The 20,246-nt window shown below is 41.9% G+C and overlaps 1 protein-coding gene across 1 annotated transcript in view; it reads right to left on the minus strand.

The window, feature by feature from the left end:
* LOC126272330 (uncharacterized) overlaps window positions 1-7,348 on the minus strand; it is a 99,284-nt gene extending 91,936 nt beyond the window's left edge. Inside the window, exon 1 of the mRNA XM_049975111.1 lies at window positions 7,041-7,348. Within this exon, the coding sequence (XP_049831068.1) occupies window positions 7,041-7,304 (264 nt within the window). The 5' untranslated portion in view covers window positions 7,305-7,348. The remainder of the gene's footprint in view (window positions 1-7,040) is intronic.
* Between the last annotated feature and the right edge of the window lie 12,898 nt (window positions 7,349-20,246).

The raw sequence follows: 20,246 nt of genomic DNA on the forward strand, positions 1-20,246 counted from the left end.
CTGTACATCAGAAAGTATTGAGCTTATTCGGCCATCTACACTCATGCTCATAAATTAAGGATAATTGCAGAATGTGGGAACTGGCGCTAATAGCATAGGCCGTAGGGAACACACACGACACCGATTGGTAAGCCTACGGTATTGGTGGTAAGTTGGAAAACGGTCCCGAAACACGTGGTACAAAACGCCACTGTTTCCTGCGCGTGTACCCCGACATCAATATGATTACCATGCCCACGTACACAGGCCGCACAACAGATTGGCATGCTCTCGATCAGGTGGTTGAGCAGCTGCTGGGGTATAGCCTCCCATTCTTGCACCAGGTCCAGAAGTGTTGTAGGAGTTTGAAGTGCAGCGATACGTCGACCGAGAGCATCCCAGACGTGATCGATGGGGTTTATGTCTGGAGAACAGGCAGGCCACTCCATTCGTCTGGTAACTTCCGTTTCAAGGTGCGCTTCACGATGGCAGCTCCATGGGGCCATCAGGAGAAAGGTGGGACCCACTGAACTCCTGAAAATGCGGACATATTGGTGCAAAATAACGTTCCGATACATCTCACCTGTTACAGTTCCTCTGTCAAAGAGACGCAGAGGTGTACGTGCTCCAATCATAATCCCATCCCACACCATCAAACCACGCCCTCCATACACGTCCCTTGCAAGGACATTAAGGGGCTGGTATCTGGTTCCTGGTTCACGCCACATGAAAACCCGGCGAGAGTCACTGTTCAGACTATACTTGGACTCGTGCGTGAACATTACCTGGGACCACTGTTCAATGACCATGTACTGTGTTCTTGACACCAGACTTTACGGGCTCTCCTGTGACTAGGGTCAGTGGGATGCACCTTGCAGGTCTCCGAGCAAATAAACTATGTCTGTTCATTCGTTTGTAGACTGTGTGTCTGGAAACAACTGTTCCAGTGGCTGTGGTTAGGTCCCAAGCAAGGCTACCTGTCTAGCTACTTGTCTAGCTTGAAGGGGGAAACCAGATGGCGCTATGGTTGGCCCGCTAGATGGCGCTGCCATAGGTCAAACGGATATCAACTGCGTTTTTTAAAAGAAATAGGAACCGTGGCCATCTGCGGGCACTGATGGTGAGATATTGGTCTTCTTGTGCTGCTGTACACTGTGGACATCCCGTACTGTACCGCCTGGACACATTTCCTGTTTGCTGGAATCGTTGCCATAATCTTGAGATCACACTTCGTGGTGCACAGAGGGCGTATGCTAAGACCTGCTGTGTTTGACCAGCCTCCAGTCGCCCTAGTATTCTACCCCTCATAACGTCATGAATATGTGTTCTTTGAGCTATTTTCAACACACTGTCACCATTAGCACGTCTGCACACTTACTCGCTGTACCGTACTCTGACATGCACCAACACTCCTCTGCAGGTCAAATGCACCGCATGGTCATACCCCGAGGTGATTTAAACCCTTAAACCGCCCACCAGAGCGTTGTTTCATCATGTATCAGCATGATCCTTAATTTATGAGCATGAGTGTAGTTAGTCGATTACGGTTCAGATTGTGAGTTCCCAATGAGTCAGGCAGTAAATGAGATAGTGTCGTACAGTTAGGATGCTGGTTGTGCTCACCAGTATGCGGAAAATTATATCTGATGATTGTATCCGCAGTGCACAGTTTAGACGGTGATGGTATCCTTCAACATGTCTAAAGGTATTGATTTAATGTAGACTTGTGAGGGCGAGGGTTGGTACTATCACGATACGGGCATATGAGGAAACCCGTGGCATTTCCATTGTGGTTCCTCGCACACAAACTACCCAAAGAATTGATGGTGGACGATTTACCTGTAATTCACTTATAGCATCCCGATAGAGTCCAATAATTTCAAATAAGATCAAGCAATACACTACCTTCTGCATGTAGTGTCTCCATACACGTGAGAGTTGCCTGGATTCTGAAGTCACTTGACATCCTATCGATCATAATAGACTTTTACTTGGGAGTAGCATAGTCTTGTTGTCCTTTTACATTTTATGTCATTTCCTGAAATCACATCAGAGGAATGGTGAGATGTTTCCTTCAACGAAGACGTAGGCGATTATCTTCCTAGTCTAGTGCGAGTTCGGGTTTGATGATCTAGACGTGGACGGCAAAGTTAACGTTACCTTTCCTTAACCCTTGTCTGTCATTTAGCTTCATAGTCACCAACAATTCCATTCACAGATGGTACCTGGGAAGAGAACCACATTTTTGTTTTTCTGTCTTGTTTCGGTCATCAGGTCCGTTACTGGGCCAATCTCTTGATCTCAGAGAGTCACCAACATTCACAATTCCTCTGTTATTTGGTCTTTCCCTTGGAATTTTTTCTTCTGCTCCTGTCTCTAGGGCCGCAGAAGTATTTTAATGATATTCCATTTTCCAGTTAGCGCTTTTCATACATACATGTCCTCCCCGATTCACTTCATTTTCAACCTCCTTCTGTAACAAAACCTCTAACACTTCGATTCTCTTCCACTCCAGTCTTGTATCAGTCCATGATTCGTTTCCACATGATGCTGTACTGCAGACATAAATCATCAGAATTGTCTTACACAAGTTGAGAGGGCTGTCTGATACTTATTTTAGTGTGAAATTATATATTTTCCTGCGCTGTCTACTTGTTGTATCGTCCTTCTTCCGTCTGTCGTGCCTTCTGTATGGGCCCGCATTTCTCCATTGCTTGCATTACCCGAGATATATATTGGAGGGATCAGAATGCTTTTCTTCACGTGTTTTGAAATCTTGACTCTCAAAAATTTGGAAATAAGGCCACTGGCGATGCACATCAGCTTTCATGTACCGCTTCCCCCTGCTATATGTTGAGCATCTGTGCGACTATTATTTCTCTGCCTCGTGATGACTGGATGTTGTGTGATGTCCTTAGCTTAGTTAGGTTTAAGTAGTTCTAAGTTCTAGGGGACTGATGAGCATAGATGTTAAGCCCCATTGTGCTCAGAGCCATTTTTTGACTATACTCTGACACTAAATGAACATTCCTTCTCTAAATCTTTTCTATCACTTTCGTTAATCCGTCCCAAACTGAGCAACAATACTGAAGAAGTGGTCAAACCAGGGTTTGTACGCGGCATCTTAAGAGCATTAATTATGAATCTTTAAGAATCATCCAATAAAATCGCATCCTATGTCTGCTTTAACAAAAGAAGTATTTTACTGCAACTGCGAATTTACCGATACGTAGAAATGGGCAGGTGTCATTCATGAAAATTTAATTTCTGCATAAATTTAAATTGTATAGAAATATAATATTTTGCTGTTAACCTGGAGTAAAGTGTACAGTGCGGTCGTGCTACTCTTTGCTGCAATCGATTCCTTTACTTTTAAAGCATTCCCTTCAATATGAAACACTTCTTCCCAATAGTCTATCTATGAATTTAGTGTCTTCCTCCAGTTACAAACAAGCTACACAGGTGGTTTACGCTACGTTTTGTTGCTTTGTTATTTTGTATCTGTATGAGCCGGATAAGTTTTTGCTAACGTAAACAAACTCTTGCGTACGTTTTCTACTGCCTGATTTCTAGGAAATTGTCACTATCGATATTAAAATAGGATTCCAAGCGTTTTTGCATGAAACCGATAGTGTTGTTAAGCTTTCTGTGAGGTTAAAAAACCTCTGTCATAACACAAAAATACTTATTCGTCATAAATCGTAATAAAGGAGTATTATAATATCTGTGAATGTTTAGTATCTGAATCAACTTGTGTACTGTGTTATTAATATAGACGTATTTCAGCACAATGTATGAAATTATAATCAAAATTATCTATTATGACAACTACAGTGTAAAGCCTTAAGTGCTGTCTGCCAAAATACGAAATACGTGAAGATCACATGGTACCACCATATTATCATTTATAGGGGACATTATAGTTGCAAATGACACAATAACACAGATGCTGCAAATACTATGTAAAAGACAAAGCTCAATAAATATCGAAACAATTATTTCGCTGAAGAAGACATGACAGTGGTTGTAATATTGTTATTTAACTAAGATCTTCATAACTAGACGACTTATTTGCATTATCTAGTGGTAGATCAGATAATGAGGTCTTCTGAGGAATTGTACTGTTAGTGGATCAGGTATGCGAACGGTGCTGTATCAGATTCGTGAACTTATGTAAAAGTCAGTACATTAATAAACAATGAAAAATTATTCTGCACTTTCTACAGTTGCAAATATTTGTTTCCTGTGAGGAGTCAGATATCGAGACTTTCTGCATCACGTACATGGACCTCATATGACACAGCACAAAACGAAAGATGTTGAAATTTGTTTGGAGGAATATGAACGATATTGTTCCACTATTCTTAAAGTAAAAAGAAAAGAATAGATTACCATATCAATTTTTATCACATAACTATCATAGTTATCAAATTGCAATGGTCATCCCTATCACACAACACTATGAAAGTTTTCTCTTGAGCATTGACTCTGAAAACTAATGTCGTTTTTATATTGTTATTTGGTTTACCTCCATTATTTTGAAAAAGATAGTCAATATAATAAGTTGTGGGTTTCATAAGTAGCTCGTGCTATGGTTCCACAGTTTGTAAAATTTACGCTATGTAACCATGCAACAAATAGTGAAGGTCACAAACGGTGAAATGGTCAAATTAAATAACTTATTACAACGTGCATTATACGCAGGTAACAAAATACAAACACTTGTTATGAATGTACCAAAAATTTGTTTGCGCAAAATTTTATGCAAAATAGCTATTATTTTCGAGTATTGATAGTACAGCTTTATCCTACATCGAGGAACGTGCTTAGCTTGCCTAAAATCGAAGTGATGATTTTTTTAAAACAGATATAGTGGTTTCCTACGTAACAGACAAGTCCAGTTCCTCATAAGCGCCTAAAAACAAGGTTTTCAGCAATGGAAGCACGTAAATAGTCATATTTTTTTTAGTATAGCCCTTATCTGTTGCCTTGTTCATTACTGAGGAACGGAAACAACATCGACGTCTTTAATTGCTGCCATGTAGGTTATTTAATGACAGTCAAGAGCTTTGCAGGATAAAAGTATTGTGATATATGATGTACTGAAGTTGGCAGTGACAGAGTGTTAGGAATCATTTGTTTTCACATGAAAATCTGAACATTTCACACTTATTACACACCGAACTTTTATTGATTCGCTCCTTTTTTTGCTTAGAAGCTAAACTTTTAAATTGTGTAGTGGAAGTATAATGTTGTTGTAATCATTTGTAAGCAGGAAATTCTCAGTGTTGTTAGTAATATGTCTTAAACACCATAACCACAATAGTTGTACAGCATAGCTTAAGATACATTGTGTATTCTTTTTCTCTGCAAGGCAAGAAGTTCGTATCATAAGGAAAATAGAAAAAGTGTGTAGTTTTTCTTCAGCGAAACTACCGGTGCTCCTAGTCGTAACTGAAAGCAGCTTGATGTGTGGCAAGCTACAGCCACTTTCAGGTCTAAAATGGTGTTTGATATTTTTCGGCAGCGTATACGCTGACAGCGATCTCAGTAAACGGCTGTACATAGCGATGTTAAGTGTTGATTTTGAGGTTACGAAGTCTGCTGAAGATATATGGAGGAAAAGAGAGATTGGCGATGGAAAAACGCGACATAAAAGCTACAGTGAAGTAGCTTCTCACGTTTTTTTTGGTGTTATGGATGATGGGCAGCCTTGATGATTACTGACACAAAAAACACAGTACAGCCGAAGTGCTCGCAGGTAAGTCGTCAGTATCGTCGGTGACAAAATCGGCAGGAGACAGTTACTCTGGAAATCATACATACCGCCAGCGAAATGTAATAGGTAGTAAACAAAATAAAGCGTAAGCCCTGTTTTTTTCTTATAATATTCGGCACTTTGTACAATAATATACTCTTATATTTATGTTTCGGATGTAGACACAAGGGTGCTGTCATATTTTTTTGGAACCACAATTCGCCTTTTGGACTTAATCATGTCGTACTGACTTCGATAACGTGGAAGCTTGCAGTTGTGTCAGTCATGATTTAAGTAATAATATTAGTGCACCAGTTACATTTTATCTTGTGGAGCACAATGCGTTTCAACAATATGTGCACTTTCTCGAGCACTGTAAGACTTTACATTAGTTTAGGATGTGATGACTATGTGCGTGTTTTCCTGCCTCTTTTTCGCAGAAATCGTATTTTTATTTTATAAAAGCATCGTGCCTTCGTACGCAGAAACTGAGACACACGCCAGACAGCATTCCCAGATGTCGTTGATGTGCAAAACCTTGGTTCATTCGTATATCTCACATTTACTTTTAGGGCCTCATGTATATTTAGCGATAAATAAACATGGCTTACATTTTGAAACTGTATACATGATTTTATTTTCGTGCTGCGTTATGTATCTTTTTACTTATCGTCCAGGTTCGACCAAATGATAACCGCAATATTGGAATAACCTTCAGAATAATACAAATAAAACTTTTAGCTGCTTGTGGTGGTTTTTGCAGCAAAATATCTGTTATGTTAGCCGTGCACCGCAATTTTAAGAACATCCGAGTGTAATGTTTATGGTAAAGTTACAGTGTTAGGATTTGATGAAAACAAAACTTGTGGATAATTTATTATGTATGTCAAGATTTGTGGGTAATGAAAGCCGATCGACGGTAACACAGGAAGTACCATAGACATGCAAAAATGACGCTGGCCGCCACAGTACTCTGAAACGAGGATAAATCCTTGGTACACATTGTGTTATCTAACAAGACATGTAACTAACTGGTGCAGTCGCATTATTATTTAAATTCTTACTCAGACATCTACAACCTTTCTAAGAAAATCGTTCACGATGGAACAAATTAATTGCATCGTAACAGCGACATAGAACAGCGACAATAGTGGCCGTAACGTGAGAAAAATTTCCTCCCTGATATCTTGTTAGTGACTGACGTCACTAGAACATTGAAGCGTACGCTTATACTAGAGCACCTAATGTTTTGTTTGGTTGCAAGCTCAGCCGTCGCGGTATACACAGAGTTTCGGTGCAGTACCTGTGGGTGGTGGTCGTGCGGCAGCAGCAACCAGAGCAGCAGCGCGAACAGCAGGAATGCGGCCGCGGCCGCCGCCACCGCAGCCACCCCCTGGCCAGGGCCCGGTGCCGCCCCCGCTGCCGTCGCCCCCAGCAGCTGCCGGCCGGCGGGCAGCCTCGCCGCCTCCGCCTCGCAGCCCCTGACGAGGCGCGCCAGCCGCCGCGCCGCAGCGCGCACCTCGCCCGCTGCCGCCGGCGACGACGCTGACGTCGACGAGCGCTTCATGGCGCGCCCGCTGCGCTGCGATGCGTTCAGCCGGGCCGCAGGCGCTTGACTGCCAGCCCGCCTGGGCAGCGCCTCGCTCCGTCCTGCGGCTGCCCGCACTGCGCATGCGCGCGGTGGAACCGCCCCTCGGCGCCTGACGACACACGACCGTAGCAAGCCTTTACGAACACCGCTGAAAACGACTTAGGCCAGTAGTACCTTCGACCGTAGATACTATAGTGCGCGTCATTTATGATGGCGGCTGAGTTTACGATCGTTCTGCACATGTGACGTCACAAAAAACAGTCAGCCAATGAACAGAGAACGACGTTGCCAGAGCTCAACTGCAGTGCAGAGCACGGACAAATATCTTCAGTTTGAGAAACGTTCAGTCATAAATAAAGCAACAAAACAAAAGCGATGTCTTGATAGCAGATTTTCTTTTATAGAAATTTTGGAAAAAGCATTCTTTATACCAATTGCTTCATATTCTATTAATTAATTAAACTAAACAAGCAATAAGCCTCATAATTCAGGCGGTAGCAAAGAAAGGTGTTTGTATCATTCTCACGAACCGCTTTTTCGGAATAAAGATCAGCGGTAATTGTTTATTTCCTATTGTACTTCTATGAAGCGTGACCATAGTCATACCAACAATGTTTGTCGGTATTTTGCGTGACATTTTAGAGTCCTCCTGGATTTCTATTGAATGACGATTTGCGATAGCGTAATGGTCAAGGTTGTTGGGCTGCTACACGAAAGGTTCTCCATTCAAACCTTGTGCAGTGCTCAATATTTTCTTTATTTAAAAACAATATCGAAGTGTCTTACTTCATGAATTTTATTCGTTTGAATGTAATTTTTTGAAATTTCTAGTGCTTTGTCTCTTCATTAACCCTTTCGCAGCTAGAGAGACGTGCTCCCCGCATTCCGCGCTGTGCGCGATTTTGTCATCAACTGCACTGCTCTCCTGTGCTGACACAAGGTGTAACCAACTGCTTTGACACACTTATCATTCGATTTCACAAAAACTATTTGGCTCAAAAACTTGATTTTTACACGTCTTCTTGACTGATACCTTCTCCCCATAAACGACTTGATTTTGTTTCGATGTTCAACACAGTTATTGTGGTCTAGTGGTTCTAGGCGTGCAGTCCGGAACCGCGGGACCGCTATGGCCGCAGGTTCGAATCCTGCCTCGGGCATGGATGTGTGTAATGTCCTTAGGTTATTTAGGTTTAAGTAGTTCTAAGTTCTTGGGGACTGATGACCACAGCATTTAAGTCCCATAGTGCTCAGAGCCATTTGAACCTTTTTGAACAGTTATTGTGCAGCATTAAATGTAGTAAATCATTGCACGAAATTTTGAATAGTTTGCAGAGGTAAAAGTCCTTAGCATATACTTTCCGTGTGGTGTCACCTCCAGACACCACACTTGCTAGGTGGTAGCCTTTAAATCGGCCGCGGTCCGGTAGTATACGTCGGACCCGCGTGTCGCCACTATCAGCGATTGCAGACCGAGCGCCGCCACACGGCAGGTCTAGAGAGACTTCCTAGCACTCGCCCCAGTTGTAGAGCCGACTTTGCTAGCGGTGGTTCACTGACTTCTACGCTCTCATTTGCCAAGACGATAGTTAGCATAGCCTTCAGCTACGTTATTTGCTACGACCTAGCACGCGCCATGATCAGTTTCTATTGATATTATAAATCATGTAACGTCAAGAGCGACGTTCGTCATTAATGGGTTAAAGTTAAGTATTCCACCAGCTACGTCCGTTTTTCTCAATTCTAATTCCCTTGTCATGTTCCAGACTTCACGCCAGCCTGCGTGAGCTGAAACGCGTGCATTTCGGCCTCCTTTAGTAACCCTGTGTTGGCTCTCCTGCCAACCACAACATTCCGTATGGTCGATTTTAGTTGCCACAACTGCAGAGAATAGTAACGAAGCCTCTGTCGGCCATTCCGAAGGAACTATGACAAAATATTTGACGACAGGGCTGTAGCCCTTTTAGATCCAAGGCAAAAATTTTCGTCGAATAAGTATGATGAATACTTGCTCAAATTTTTTTATCGAAGAAATTTGATAGCGTCATACCGTTCTTAGGGGCCGCACAGACGAGAGAAGTTATCCGTCATCGGGAGCTAGTTTCGACATTGACACTAACGAATGATTTATTAAGCAATTTCGAGCAGTGTTTCGAACATGACTGCCTCGTGAAGTTCAGCTATGAAATTGGTACGGTTTTTCTTGGAACTGTAAAACAGTAGGCTATGTTACGGAATTTACAGAGTCCATTTCACACCAGTAGCGCCAAATGTGCTGTGGAATTCTTTCCTCTCCTAATTTCGCAAATCCATCTTAAAGTCCTCAATTTCCTTTTTATGTATTACACTTACAATTCAATTACAAATATTTACATTACAGCCTTGCAGTCCCTATGTGTCTTTAGAAATGATATCAATAGTAGTACCGGTACTGCTGGTTTCCATAACTGTTGTAAATTATATGAAGGAGAGTTATATTATATAGAACTGCAAGGTACTTAAGCATATCTGTATAATAGGCGCGCTATAAACATTTAAAGTCAAATGTCCTCATAATATTACCTTATTCTGTACGAGAACGATAAAGTTTAATATTGCATCTAGCTGTTCCATAGATAACTCACAGTGACCGTCAGGAGCATAGTATTTTGCAACGATCACTGCAAACTTCCAACGAATTTCTGCTTCTGTAGCACGAATCTCAAAATGTTGCTTCCTAAAAATATGACAGTACGAATGTTGCTTTTTTTTCTAATATCTGTGTCCTTCCATAACGTAAGTCACGAACTCGCCTTCAGATTCACTTTTCTAGCTGCTTCGTGCTCCCTTAATAACTATAAATTTTACCATAAGTTTCATTCATAAAAAATCTCCAAGGGTGCTTAGCGAAAAGAAACAAAACTGCAGTACCACATTTACTATTGGGCAGACGGGAGGCAACAAGACAACCACATTTCATCTCGAGTTATCAACCAAATTGCTTGGGAATCACGACAGATCAGCGATAGGTCGGTACTATCTGCGATTTGCCCACACATCTGCGATCTGCCCACAGATCGCGCGTCATCTGGCGACGTCTTGCTGCGAGTGGTTCACCTTTTGCACGATGGTAGTAGTATACATATATGTTACGAATACTGGTCTTGTATGATACTCTTCTCAGGCATTTACAACAAATCCTTCACACTTTTAAGGGTACATTGCAATCCATACGAGAAAAGCAACCTCTGAGTAGCGGCGTTAGCACAAAAGTTGAAGCCAGACCAGAAACTTTTTCAGGACTCTAAACACAATACCTTTGCATGGGTTGTCAGTAATCTGACGCTTTTTCTGCCAGAATTAAACGGCTCTGAAATATAAGGATTTATTGACTTTTATGACTTTGTAACTTTAAAGTCTCAGATCTCATTTAGGAAACGAACATAGATCGGCTGCCAGCAAAATATCTGTGGGTGACTCTCGAAGGAATAAGATACTGTAAATGCTCAAATCTTGTAAAATAATAAGCAAAATAGATATGCAAACATCTGCTCAATCTGCAGAAAGAAAAATGTATCGTTTGATTTGATGTGGGAATTTTTTAAAGAAGACGGAAAAATAATATGTTTTTATCTGATGCCTTAATATGGCCATATAAACAAAACTTTGAAGAAAGAAATACATTGAAATCATTAATATAAATACACTTGAAGTTCGTAATGTAGGACACCATTTAATCTTTTCCAGTTGTAACAGTTCTACTGTTAATTTCTCTAATTTGCAAGTGAAACCATTTCAAACAACCTTTCAACATAGCACAGAGAAAATATTCTGTGAAAGGAAATTGAAATCAAATTGCGTTGTTTAATACACACATATATAGGATCTACATTCTAGCAGATACAACATGTACACTGGTATTGACATTTCATGGTTAAAGTTCGAATTAACATTTGTACAACGTTATAGTTCACAATACAAGCTTTTAGTAAAATTTAGAGCCAATTAGGAAAAATAAATGGCTGCACATACTGAATTCGAATCACATCAGTTTCTTTAACTTTACTTTAAATTTCTGTCAAAAATGGTATTACAACGAAAAATATTCCTTCGGATTTATAGACTATGCCGGCAGAACATCGAGTACCATAGATGCATTAAAAACTGTGAAAAAGAAACGGCCTTGATGTGCTGGAACTGTGAACGGCTGAAAGCAATGGGAAACTACAGCCGTAATTTTTCCCGAAGGCATGCAGCTCTACTGTATGGTTAAATGATGATGGCGTCCTCTTGGGTAAAATATTCCGGAGGTAAAATAGTCCCCCATTCGGATCTCCGGCTGGGGACTTCTCAGGAGGACGTTGTTGTCAGGAGAAAGAAAACTGGCATTATACGGATCGGAGCGTGGAATGTCAGATCCCTTAATCGGGTAGGTAGGTTAGAAAATTTAAAAAGAGTTAAAGTTAGATATAGTGGGAATTAGTGAAGTTCGGTGGCAGGAGGGACAAGACTTCTGGTCATGTAAATACAGGGTTATAAATACAAAATCAAATAGGGGTAATGCTGGAGTAGGTTAATAATGAATGAAAAATAGGAATGCTGGTAAGCTGCTAAGAACAGCATAGTAAACGCATTACCGTAGTCAAGATAGACACGAAGCTCACATCTGCCACAGTAGTGCAGTTTATATGCCAACTAACTCCGCAGATGACGAAGAGATTGAAGACATGTAAGATGATATAAAAGAAATTATTCAGATAGTTAATGCAGACGGAAATTTAATAGTCATGTGTGACTGGAATTCGATAGTAGGAAAAGGAAGAGAAGGGGAAGTAGTAGGTGAATATGGGATGAGGATAAGGAATGAAAGAGGAAGCCGTCTAGTAAAATGTTTGTAATACTAAGCAGTTTTTATGTAATACTAAGCAGTGAAAAGAAAACGTGATTAACGGCGGCAAGCATTCCACGGACATCCCAACATTAACAGCGAATCACAAGTAGTATCATTGTTAACATTACTCATCAACAGTTACTTGTACACAAAGTTGTACTTCAAATGACATGACCAACGTCTTCTTTCTGGATCCGGATGCAAACCCATAACGTAAAGTCATTGTTAACCAAGCAAAGCGTTGTGACTTATCGAGACTCGATCACTAGGCTGAAAGAGACGCCAAATATTGACGTTTGCTCTAGTATCACTTATCAGTTCTCAACCTGAACGTAAATGACGATAATGTTTGTACGAAACCAGGAAGCCTAACATGAGAATTACCTTCTTGGTAATTAACCTCGGAAGACGTTGTATATTGTTGCATTGTCAAAGAACAAAAGATGCACATGTTTAAAATTGAAATGCCATAATGTAATCCTGGTGACAAGGGTGCGAACCCGGCACTTAATCGGATTGTTGAATAAGTACGTAAAATCAGAATGTAGATGCCACAGTTTGTCACCAGTAGTAATCTTGGAAACTTAAATGAAGACTGAAGTTGTATTCAATACTTTCAGCATTTCGCGGCCCTGTCAGCAACTGTATAAACATTATATTCAAAATTAACAGCCTCAGTTGCGGAGTTACCTAGATTTACCTAGGTTTCAATTGGGATAACCCAACCTTCTTCAGAATTACACTTACTAATGTTTGTCCATAATGGACATTGTCAAACTAAAAATACAAATACACCAAGTGTCGTCATATTTTAAAAACTTAACTGAAGCTGCCTCAGCCCCACTTGACCGACCGCGATGCGGCAACCACGAGTGTTGTACTGGAACGACGGCGATGCGGCAGCCACGAGTGTTGTACTGGAACTCCAGTACAACACTCGTGGCTGCCGCATCGCGGTTGGGAAGTGGGGCTGAGGCAGCTTCAGATAAGTTTTTAAAATATGACGACACTTGGTGTATTTGTATTTTTAGTTTGACAATGTCCATTATGGACAAACATTAGTAAGTGTAATTCTGAAGAAGGTTGGGTTATCCCAATTGAAACCTAGGTAAATCTAGGTAACTCCGCAACTGAGGCTGTTAATTTTGAATATGAAGTTGTATTGCCTGACCGGGATTCGAACCCGGCGCCAACCGCCGTCGTTGTCTAACCAGGAACAGACGAGAAATGTAAATGTTGGTTCACCATTAGCGAGATGTGCGCACGTTTAACTAGAAATAAGGCGACGAAAACGTCTATGCTGACTGAGAGTCGAACGCCGCAAACATGTTTATAAAGACAGGTTAATAAATTCTTATTCAGTAGTAGCTAGGAGTAGCATATTTAGTTGCTAACCTTAAGGCCTTTCTCATTCCTAGTAACGTGTGGCCTAATATCTGAAATATCACGATGTTAATTTACAAGTGGATTGACTGCCGTAAAGAGCAATGTTCTCTAGTAGTCGTTTATCATTGAGATGTAAATGAAGTGCCTCAGCAGAAAGTAATTTCCGTCGTGCAGCACGTATTGTTACAGACACACTGAGTACATGTTATAAGTGCACAAAACGTGTATTATATACTACGTATATACCATCGTCGGCCGGAGCGGTCGAGCGGTTCTAGACGCTACAGTCGAATCCTGCCTTGGGCATGGATGTGTGTGATGTCCTTAGGTTAGTTAGGTTCAAATAGTTCTGAGTATTAGGGGACTGATGACCTCAGAAGTTAAGTCCCATAGTGCTCAGAGCCATTTGAGCCATTTTATATACCATTATTTGGAGAAGCTGGCGCCAAACCTGTTTACTTTTAAATTCTGCTTAGTTGTCGTTGTTGAACACACGTTTTCTTAAGGCTACATCTAATGCAGAGCGCTTACAAGAAGAATAGTTTCCAGCGTCATGCTATTGCTAGCTAGGTGAAATATTTTGTGGTAGCTATGTTTAAAATGAATGCATTTTTGAACGTATTGTTCGTCAAATATTTGATGAATCGTCAACTGTAGGTGTGCCAGCGCATGTTATAGCATAATAACTGTAGCTGCTGCAAACCGGCGTTGATGTACTTCATTAGGGACATGTTGACAATGTGTGCCCCGACCGGGACTCGAACCCGGGATCTCCTGCTTACATGGCAGACGCTCTATCTATCTGAGCCACCGAGGACACAGAGGATAGTGCGCCTGCAGGGACTTATCCCGTGCACGCTCCCCGTGAGACCCACATTCCCAACATGTCACCACCACTACATTCGCAGTGCGCCTAAGAGATGTTTGCCCATCATACTCATTACTCGTGGCTGATTAAGCTACCAAGTCCCGTACGAGTTCGGGCATAGTGTGTGCGTTTGCACAACAAGGTCAGTGGCCGGGAAGCCATATTTTAACTATACATGACGATACTATCTGTTCCCGAAAGAACAGTTACCATAGATGACCATGCAGCTTTGCTAGAAATGAAACAGAGGAAAGCTGCATGGTCGTCTACGGTAACTGTTCTTTCGGGAATAGATAGTATCGTCATTTATAGCTGTTGCTGCGTTAGTTTATTCTACAGACTTGGGTAGGTTAGATGTAACTTTTGATCCTTCAATGGGTGATCGTGGCCTTGCGGCCCGGGTCTGTACTAGACGCGGCTCGCAAGCTACGGACCAGCCAGGATGGCCGAGGCGAGAGGCAAGTGTGCAAGTTGGCGGTGGCGTTGGTGGGCCAACAGCCCGTTTGACGTAAATATGTTTACCTCCTCTCCCGGCATCAGTATAAGAGTGGCAAGCAGAAATACACATCAGGATGTCTGCCTTAATGGCTCACTGGGAGAGGTCCATTCGAGTACAGTAGTCATTCTCATTAGAGAAGGAAGATGTTCCATTAGAGAAGCTGGCAGACTGTATGGCGTACCACATAGTACTGCAAACGAGATGGTGGAGGATCTGCCTTGAAACAGGCACCATCAACAGGGCTACTGGCTCAGGCAGGAAGAGAGTGAGCTCACAGCAGGAAGACACGGACCTAGTGTCTAGGAGCAAACAAAATCCCTTTCTGAATGCGAAGCAGTTGCGGCTCCAGTGACACGATTCGCCGAAGGCTGAGGGACGCTGGACTGCATGCACGACGATCCACCATGAAACAAGAGCTCAGCGAAGACAACGTTTTGTATCGGCTAGCATTTGCGGAGCTCCATCTGAGGGCGTCGTTGGACAGTGTCATTTTCACTGATCAGAAAGTGTTTACCACCAATAACGACGGTCCACGAATCGTTTACAGGCCACGAAGGACTCGCTATCGACGCGAATATGTAACCACGACGAGAAGAAGTGGCCGGCTATCTGTTGCCTACTGGGGTTGGATTTCTGCGAGAGGGGCGGGAATTCTTCACAGCATAGATGGAACTCTGGACAGCGAGCAGTATGCCCACATATTGTAAAATGTGATGCTTCCGTCAGTGCGAATGCTGTACGCTGAAGGGGACGTCACATTGCAAGAGGACCGTTCTCCCATTCACAAGCCTCCATTTGTTCAGCAGCGGCTCTCCACGATTGGCGTAATCGTCATGGACTGACCACCACGGGTGGCTGATATGAACCCCATGGAAAACATGTGGGTTGAGGTCGCCAGAACATTAACAGAGAACTGGCCACGAAACCAACCAACTACTGCGGACGCTCTTTGGGACTGCATCCTGGAAGCCGGAGAGGAAGTTGCTAGCCCGCCGTTGTGGCCGTGCGGTTCTAGGCGCTTCAGTCTGGAACCGCGTGACCGCTACGGTCGCAGGTTCGAATCCTGCCTCGGGCATGGATGTGTGTGATGTCCTTAGGTTAGTTAGGTTTAAGTAGTTCTAAGTTCTAGGGGACTGATGACCACAGATGTTGTCCCATAGTACTCAGAGACATTTGAACCATTTGAGGAAGTTGCTTCTTCAGGCTGTTACGTCGCACAGCTTATACATTCTATGCCAAGACGAATTATAGAAGTATAAAATAATGAAGGATTCAGGATAGAATATTAGAGTCCTTAAATGTTTTGTTACGTCTTCTTTTTCGTCATTTTTCCTCATTGGGAGCTAGTGGAAGATCACGTGGCAACAGAAAAGGTACAATATGGGTTAATTTTCCTCTGAGTTGTCTTTTTAATTCAAGTGGGTTCCTTTTGAATATACAGATTGTTAAATATTCCATTTTGATTTCATTTATACCCTGTCTAGATACAAACTAATCAGCGTAGATGGACTCGGTCACAGTAGTTTTTGTTATTTCAGATACATTTCTGTCTTCCCCTCCATCCATGAATACACCCTCCGTCCTCCACACAATACGAAAATGATTTCACGTTATGTTTATTCGTTGTTAATATCGCCTCTATTCTCTCTCACACTCTCTCTCTCTCTCTCTCTCTGACACTATCGCCGCAAGTGCCCTTCTATTCCATTCCCCCAAAACTTTATAAACAAATCTAGCGGTTTCCATTGACGCTACATTTCCTCAATTAATTGCTGCTGTCTTTACTCTCTACCATTCCTCTCAACACCTACGAAACCGTATTCTTAGCTCTCTCCTTGCCTGTAACCCATTCTTCGTTCTGAAAACGGTCCTTTCTTATCTCTCGGTCCTAAGATAAAACGAACTGTGTCACCCATCTAAGTAAGCAATACTTTGCATTTCACGCTTATATTTTGCACTTCTGCACTTCTATCCATTCCCAGATTCCGCCCTCCTCCCTGTTACCCGTCCCTTGACATCTGCATCTACATCTAAATGAATACTCTGCAATTCATAATTATGTGCTTCGCAGGGGGTTCTGTGGTCTGGTGAATTAATCTTGTATTGATATGTAAAAATTGTAGGTTCACATCTCACGTCAGGAGTAGATTTTAACACACACAAGTAGCTCTCCTTCACCCCTAGTAACGCCAAGTGCAGAACTCCAGTAAGCTCCGTAGTTCAATACCTGCAGTAAAGATAACATCCCTTCGCTGCCGACTGGGGCAGAGTGGCATCCGTTTGAGCTGCGACAGATGGAGAAACCCCGGAAGGCAGAGACTCTGTCACCAGCAAGCCGTCGTAAACTAGAAAACGTATTTCATTTAATGAACCAATGGCCATTTAAGTTCACAAGGCTCTTACTTTATTTGAAAATGAGACGTTGAAAATTGTGGTTCTGGATTGGAATTCGAATTCGATTTCACTGTGTTCCCCAAGATTGCAAACTGTTCTAGGCCTCCTCGAAAGGCACCTATCTGGTTTCGAATCCTGATCAGCACAAAATATTCATTATTTCGTTTCAAGCCCTAGCATATGCACTCCGAACTACTACTGAAAAATAGTTGCATTTTCAACGTCTCTTCGTGCGTTGTCAGCTGTAACGTGTTCGTTTCAACTCACAGCCACAAGATGAGCTTTTTATCACAACATTACAAGATTAAACGGTTCCTTACATCTTTTCAAGTTCAAATATTCCTCTCCATCCTACTGGCGAAAACGGATTTGGGTCTGACGTTGTGTTCGTTGTGATCATCAACGACGCTATGTTGTGGATTCAATTTCTAGCATGCACACTATTTTCCATCACGTCTTTGACAGTACAAACATGCCACTCCTAGCTATTATTAGAAAATAATTTTGATAGTTAAAGTGTCTTCATGACCACGTGTGCGGGGTTTAAATTCCATTCAGCACAGAACTTTTTCGCCGCCTGACGTCTAGCTAAACATGCGCACATCTCGCTACTGGTGAACCAACATAGCTGTTTATCGTCTGTTCCTGGCTAGAAAAGGACGGTGCTGGATGCTGGGTTGCCAGTCAGGCAAAAACAATTCTATCTTCATTTAAGGTTCCAACATCTCGCTATTAGTGAAAACATGTGATATTTAACTTCTGATTTTACATACTTCGTTAACAATCAGATTAGGTGCTGGGTTCGCATCCCTATCACAAGCTTTACATGATAGCATTTCAATTTTAAACATGAGCATACTTTGTTCCTTGTGAATGACACCATATTAAATTTCGTTGGGGGTAGTTCCCAGGAAGGTAACTGTTATGACAGGATTCCCATTTCAGTACAAACATATTCGTCATTTATTTTCAGGATCTGAATTGATAACTGATACTGGTGCAAACGTCTATATTTCACGTCTCTTTATGCCTAATGGTTCAAATGGCTGTGAGCACTATAGGACTTAACTTCTGAGGTCATCAGTCCCCTAGAACTTAGAACTCCTTAAATCTAACTAACCTAAGGACATCACACACATCCATTCCCGTGACAGGATTCGATCCTGCGACCGTAGGGGTCGCGCGGTTCCAGACTGTAGTGCCTAGAACCGCTCGGCCACCCCGGCCGGCTCTTTATGCTTAGTGATCGGTTCTAAATAAGGCACAAACAAAGCTTAGCTTAGTTAGCAATGGCTATGGGTGTTGGGTTTGAATCCAGGTCCAGAACGACGACGTTGGTCATGTCACTTAAAGTTCAAATTTGTGTTCACGTAGCTGTTGATGTGTTACGATAACTATGATATTACTGGTGATTCGCTATTAATGCTGAAATTTCTGTAGAGTGCTTGGTGCCGTTAACCCCGTTTTTTTTTACTGGTTCATCCAATATCCAGTTTCCAGATCCACTCGCCGTTGAGCGACGTTCAGCACGTGGATGGAAAACCTATGGGAGAGTGAAAAACTTTTTTCCAATTGCCGTACTGGTTTGTAACCCCACATATTGTCTCAAGTATTTCATTTTGACTAAGGATTACTGTACGATATATGTAAAATAATCCGTTTTGCCACTTGTTGTAGTTAAGGTTGTTCATGAGCGTTATGGGGTGTCTCATGGCTAAGAAAGTGTTTTCTAATATGTTTTGGATGACGATATTAGTTGACGCTTAGACTGACTGCCATAAAGACCTTTGGTCTCTAGTAGTCTCTTGCAGTACCCATTGTGTGTCGTGAAGTGACTGTCCCCGACGGGGCTTTGGTGTTTAGAGAACCTGCAACGCACCTACGTTATGTTGGCTGTATTCGCCAGTGATCCAATTTTTTTTGCTGTCAAGTGTACATGGAAGAAGCCTGGGGATCCTGGAAGATTTCAGATAGATTATATAATGGTAAGACAGAGATTAAGGAACCAGGTTTTAAATTGTAAGACATTTAGAGGGGCAGATGTGAACTCTGACCACAGTTTATTGGTTATGAACTATAGATTAACACTGAAGAAACTGAAAAAAGGTGGAAATTTAAGGAGATGGGGCATGGAAAAACTGACGGATCCAGAGGTTGTTGAGGGTTTTAAAGAGAATTAGGGAACAATTGGCAAATATGTGGGAAGAACTACAGTAAAAGAAGAATGATTAGCTTCGAGAGGTGAAATAGTGAAGGCATCAGAGGATCAAGTAGGTAAAAAGACTAGGGCTTGTAGAAATCGTTGGGTAACAGAAGAGAGACTGAATTTAATTGATGAAAGGAGAAAATGTAAAAACGCAGTAAATGAAACAGGCAAAAAAGGAGTACAATCTTCTCAAAAATGAGATCGACAGGAAGTGCAAAACAAATAAGCTGCGATAGATAGAGGACAAATATAAGAATGTAGAGGCATATATCACTATGGGTACGGTAAATACTGCCTACAGGAAAATTAAAGAGACCTTTGGAGAAAATAGAACCACCTGTATGAATATCAAGAGCTCAGATGGAAAACCAGTTCCAAGCAAAGAAAGGAAAGAAGAAAAAATTGGAAGAAACGTATAGGGGGTTTATACAAGGGCGATGTACTTGAGGGCAATATTATGGAAATGGGAGAGGCCGTAGAGACATGATATTGCGTGAAACGTTTCACAGTGCACTGAAAGACCTAAGTCGATACCAGGTCCCTGGAGTAGACATTCCGTTAGAGCTACTCATAGCACTGGAAGAGCCAGCCATCTAGTGAGCAAGATGTATGAGACAGGGGAAATGCCTTCAGATTTCAAGATGAATATAATAATTCCAATCCCAAAAAAGCAGGTGTCTACAGGCGTGAAAATT

The sequence above is a fragment of the Schistocerca gregaria genome, chromosome 5 (genome assembly GCF_023897955.1).
Source record: "Schistocerca gregaria isolate iqSchGreg1 chromosome 5, iqSchGreg1.2, whole genome shotgun sequence".
Classification (NCBI taxonomy): Eukaryota; Metazoa; Arthropoda; class Insecta; order Orthoptera; family Acrididae; genus Schistocerca; species Schistocerca gregaria.